The 5,470-nt window shown below is 41.9% G+C and overlaps 1 protein-coding gene across 1 annotated transcript; it reads left to right on the top strand.

Annotated features, from left to right (window-relative positions):
- The first annotated feature begins 234 nt into the window (after positions 1-234).
- Positions 235-3,624, top strand: LOC108696455 (POU domain, class 4, transcription factor 2). The gene is made up of 2 exons (XM_018225846.2): positions 235-1,134; positions 1,494-3,624. The coding sequence occupies exons 1-2, from the start codon at positions 919-921 to the stop codon at positions 2,430-2,432; spliced, it is 1,155 nt and encodes a 384-aa protein (XP_018081335.1). The 5' UTR covers positions 235-918; the 3' UTR covers positions 2,433-3,624.
- The last annotated feature ends 1,846 nt before the right edge of the window (positions 3,625-5,470 follow it).

Here is a 5,470-nt window from a genome sequence, read left to right as displayed (position 1 = left end):
AGAACAATGGAGTGTGTCAGAGTAATGTGCACTGGTGACAAGGTGAAAAGGTATGGGCCGTTACTCCTAGTCTGGTCTCTACATGAGTTTGTTGGGGTTAATGAGAAGCAATGAGCAAATGACACATCCATTCCCAGGCAGCAACAAGCAAACAGTGAAAGAAAAAAGAGCATTCTCCCTGTATCATAAACACACACACACAAATACAATCAATGACAAACAGCCAATCAGAAAGCAGCTGATAGCACAGGGCAAAGCCAGACAGAGTGCGCCTCCCACCCACATTCATGCCTATTCTATTTACTCACTACTACCTGCTGCCAGGCCAAGGTGAGCAGCCGAAGCAAAGAGCAGCAGCTAAGGAAGGAAAGGCGGACAGAGGGCTGAGCTGGGGGTACACAGGGGCACCCCCATACATTGCACCAGCACGAGATGCAAACAAAAGGCACGTTGCACGTTGGGATCAGGCAGGTGTCAGTGTGAGGCTCCGGGGATGCCAGAGAGTTGGCCTGGAGGAGACACTCGCTCAGAGACTGCTGCCAGGCCGCTCAGCTTATACACTGGGCACTAGCAAGTGGCTGATGCCATGAAAGATTAACATAAGGAGAGAGTGGGACAGTGGATGGGAGGAGTAAGAGTGGCAAAGAAGGGGAAATATTAGAGGATCTGGATTGAGTCTCAGGGGAGAGGAGGAGGAGGAGGAGAGCCAGAGCAGCGCTTCTCACAGGGACACACACACAAAACCTGGCTCGTTGGCAGGAGAGGGAGACACAGGCAGGAGGCAGCAGCTCCAAACCGCGGCACATTTGAAGAATCAGGAGGAGCCTGTGCCATCCTTCCTTGCCAGCCCGGCTGCTCCTCTAATCTGGGGGGTCTCGGGCACTCAGTGCCCCCTTTCTGTCCCCATTAGCCGCAGTCATGATGATGATGTCTCTGAACAGTAAGCAGCCCTTCAGCATGTCTCACAGCAGCATGCAGGAGCAAGAGGCCAAGTACTCAGCGCTGCACTCTTCCTCCCCTCACACCTCATCCTCGGCCACCAGTTCCCCCAGTATCAGCAGGGCCGGCGCCGGCAGCGGGAGCAGCAACAGCAGCGCAGAGGCGATGAGAAGAGCCTGTCTCCCAACCCCACCGGTATGTACTGTGCATAATCACCGCTCTGAGGCACAGCCTGACAGCCCCTTTATCTGCTTGATGTTTTTTTCATGTCTGTACAGCAAATCACCCAACTCATCCAATGTTTCCCCCCTTCTTCTTCCCTCTCTCTCTCTCTTTTGCCTCAACTTATGTATTCAGCCGGTCTTGCCTTTCATATTAATTTTTATGACCTGGGATATTGCATGTACCTTGTGTAGTGTGTGTGTGCCTAGGCGTGTGTTCTTCCTCTCTCTCTCTTTGTAGCCGGAACGTTTTTTTTTTTTAGCATTTCAGAAAAGTTTTAATCGGTGAATTCCCAGCAGACAGTAATGTGTGCTTTCTATTTGACATTGCAGAGCAATATATTTGGAGGTCTGGATGAGAGTTTGCTGGCCCGTGCTGAAGCTCTGGCTGCGGTGGATATAGCGTCTCAGTGCAAGAGCCAACACCACCACCACCACCACCACACGCCTCACCACAGTCCCTTCAAGCCGGACGCTACTTATCACACAATGAACACCATTCCCTGCACCTCGGCTTCCTCTTCTTCTTCAGTGCCCATCTCCCATCCTTCTGGAGTGGCCGGCTCCCACCACCACCATCATCACCATCACCACCACCACCAGCCCTTGGAAGGAGAACTGCTGGACCACATCAACCCGGGATTAACACTGGGGGCCATAACAGGACCAGACGGCTCTGTAGTCTCTACACCAGCTCACCCGCACATGGCCAGCATGAATCCAATGCACCAGGCAGCGCTCAGCATGGCACATGCCCATGGGCTTCCAACCCACATGGGTTGCATGAGTGATGTCGATGCGGATCCCAGAGACTTGGAAGCCTTTGCTGAGAGGTTCAAGCAAAGAAGGATCAAGCTCGGGGTGACCCAAGCTGATGTTGGATCTGCTCTTGCCAACCTGAAGATCCCCGGAGTTGGCTCTCTCAGCCAGAGCACCATCTGCAGGTTCGAATCCCTCACCCTTTCCCACAACAACATGATTGCCCTCAAACCCATCCTGCAAGCCTGGCTGGAGGAGGCTGAGAAGTCTCACAGAGAGAAGCTCACTAAACCAGAGCTCTTCAATGGAGCTGAGAAGAAAAGAAAACGCACGTCCATAGCAGCCCCAGAGAAGAGGTCGTTGGAAGCCTATTTCGCCATTCAGCCTCGTCCTTCCTCCGAAAAAATCGCTGCCATCGCAGAAAAACTGGACCTCAAAAAGAACGTGGTCCGTGTGTGGTTCTGCAACCAGAGGCAGAAACAGAAAAGGATGAAATACTCTGCTGGGATTTAGACTGTCTACTTTTTGCTCATTTTGTAAGGAATTAAAAAAAACCACACATTTTAATATGTTTTTTAATCGCCAAAATCTCTATAAATGTATATAAACCGACATTTCTATATGCCAGGCAGCTGTGGGCTCCACCTGGGCTGCAAAAAGTATCTGGTGCCCACAAAGTCTCTCGGATCGGGACTGCACAAGTAAGACGTTTTTATTATCTCCCCAGTTTCAGTGCACAGTACAGCTATTTTTTAAGAAAAATACGGAACATGGGAAGCACAATGAGAATATGCTGGGGACCTTGAGCTAATTCCAGAACCTATAAAATGACTTTTTCCCCCCTTTTTTGTCCTTACAAAAAATCTGCGATGACTTGGTTTGTTAGATAAAATTATATAAATATATAAATATATATATATATATATATATAAATATACATATATTTTTAATGTGATTGAGTAAATGTGTCCCCCGTTGTGATGCTCTAAGTGTAGGCAAAGTCACCCTGATGTATTTTCCTTTGTTTTGTTTTTTTTTTAATTTATTTAATTACAATATTTTATGTTTTTAACCGAGCATTGAAAAAGACTATACGTATTGATATTTAACAGCAAAGGTTATTTATTGGTTATCACTTTCCCACCTCTGGTTTATATTGCACAAAATCACGAGTTTGGTAAAAGTACAAATCACCAGGTTGGATGTTTATCTAGCAGCTCTTTTCATTGGTCACATCTGTAGATTGCCATTAATAGTGACCCCCCCTCCCCCTTTCAACAAGGAATATTGACTGCTCCCAGGCTGTATTATATGTGGATAGACCCTGACATCTGAATGTTCTTCATATGGTTTCCTTTCTTACATATTTAATGGGGTTCCCCACTCTGTCACTCTCGCCTTGTAAAAGAGACATGTGGGGGTATGTGTTCCCTGCTAAATTAAATTAACGCTTTAGACTAGTCTCAAAGGAATATCCAGATTTGGAAGCTGAACACTTTATTTATTTACAATATACCATGTGTATAACCTGTTATGTTAACAGACGATAGAAAGGTTTAACCACAGCAGGGATTGCCGGGTCCCGTACTTATTTATATTGTTTGAAATAAGTGAGAATTCACCAGAAAGTTCATTATGCTGTACATATTCATATTTCTTTTACACACATCTATATATATATATATATATATATATATATATATATATATATATATATATATATATATATATATATATATATATATTGCTACAAATATTTTGCTGTATTACTGTAATGAGACTATTTCTGGTCTTATGTCCTGTAAGATGAAATTTAGTTGTTTACTTAATAGAATTTTTTCATTTCACTAATGTAATAATTTATTTGGATTGTTAAATGGTCTTTCATTAAAAAAAAAAAAACAAGATCTGGACTACTGGCAGTGAATATTCTTATTCAGATTTAGTATTATTTGTAGACAATGTAATAACACTGCAACAGAAAATGATACTCAAAGGAGGAACGAGAAAATGTTCACACAAGTCTAAATAAATTGGGGTTTGGAGTAGTTTTCACAGTCGTGGTTATTTTATAAGTTTATGTGAGATACTGTTTTGTAAGAGCCTGCAGTGGTGTAGATTGTGACATTAAAAATGGGCAGCTCATCATCATGTAACTCCTTCAAGTGTTTGTTCTAGCTAGAACACTATATAAAAGCTTTAAGCATTTAAATCCGCTCCATTTACTGCACTGGAAACTTTTACCTATAGGAAATAATTAATTAATCCTTAATTGTGCCATTACATGCGACTTTCCTTTAGAACATAATGCGGGGAGAGTGCTTTATTATGCATTCTCTACTAATGCAAAGTGTCCACTATTATCTCTTACATCGTCTCCAAAGAACTGTAAATTAAGCGACTCACCATCTCGAAAGCCTAGACCGAAACAATAACTGTAACACAACACACTTGGCATGTGGCAACTTAAGCCTGCGATTTAATTTCAGATCACAGCAAAAAGCAAAATAAAATAAAACAAAATAAAAAAAAAAAACTGTAGTGTAAGCTTTTTTTTATTAAATAACTGAAGAGCCTTACATTGTAAGCATTGATTTTACATCACATGCTGTAAAGAGTAAATAGATAGTTTATCAGCAGTGTGTGTTTAATAGATTAATATACAGTGCCCTGTTGGGGATGGGTGTGGGGGGGGGGGACACGGTGCTTTTGATGCAATCAGAAAATACATCTGTAGCGAAAAGGTAAATCATGTTCTTAATTTAATTGTTGTCAAATAAGACAGCTCCCATGCCAGTGTTCAATTTTATTTTAAAAAAAAGTGTTTGAAAAAAAAGTGCATTATAGTTGAAACTATATTTGTGTGTGATGTAAAGAATTTCTATATAAACCAGGGGACATTTAGTAGGGAGGTAAATGATGGGCCCATGCATAGGAGCTGTAGTTATGAAGCTGCTGGACAGTACCGCAGGTTTCAGCACCATGGAGAGATCCCAAACCTGACGCTCCAATGCGCACTGCTCTGTGCCATGTAACAAGATCACTAGGCTTTATCCACTGATCAGATACTTAGGAAACTCCCCATATTATATTATTCTCATCATCTCTACAAGCTGCCATGGGAATCGAAATCAGTAGCTGAGCAGACATCCCCTGGCACATAGGAGTAGGCCTCAGCTTCTACTGGTACAACTAGAAAATAAAACACAATTTAACAAAACAAATAGATCGGTGGGAATGGTACATCGTATTACCCTTCTATCCGTTACAACTGAACAACATTTTTGTTTAAATGTCACGCTGTGAAACAAAAGTTTTGATTTTTTTCGAACATGCACGTGCATAATGACATGTAGTTTGATGAACTACAAGCGCTTGCTACTGTGATTTGATAAGGCACGTGAAACATGAATTTCATGAGCATTATCTCGGTTTTAAGTAGACTAACATAGAAAATACATTGTGTGTAAATTCAATATATATATATATATATATATATATATATATATATATATATATATATATATATATATATATATATATATATATAT

This window comes from Xenopus laevis, chromosome 1L (assembly GCF_017654675.1).
Source record: "Xenopus laevis strain J_2021 chromosome 1L, Xenopus_laevis_v10.1, whole genome shotgun sequence".
NCBI classification, from domain to species: domain Eukaryota; kingdom Metazoa; phylum Chordata; class Amphibia; order Anura; family Pipidae; genus Xenopus; species Xenopus laevis.
This window is presented reverse-complemented; position numbering and strand designations above follow the sequence as displayed.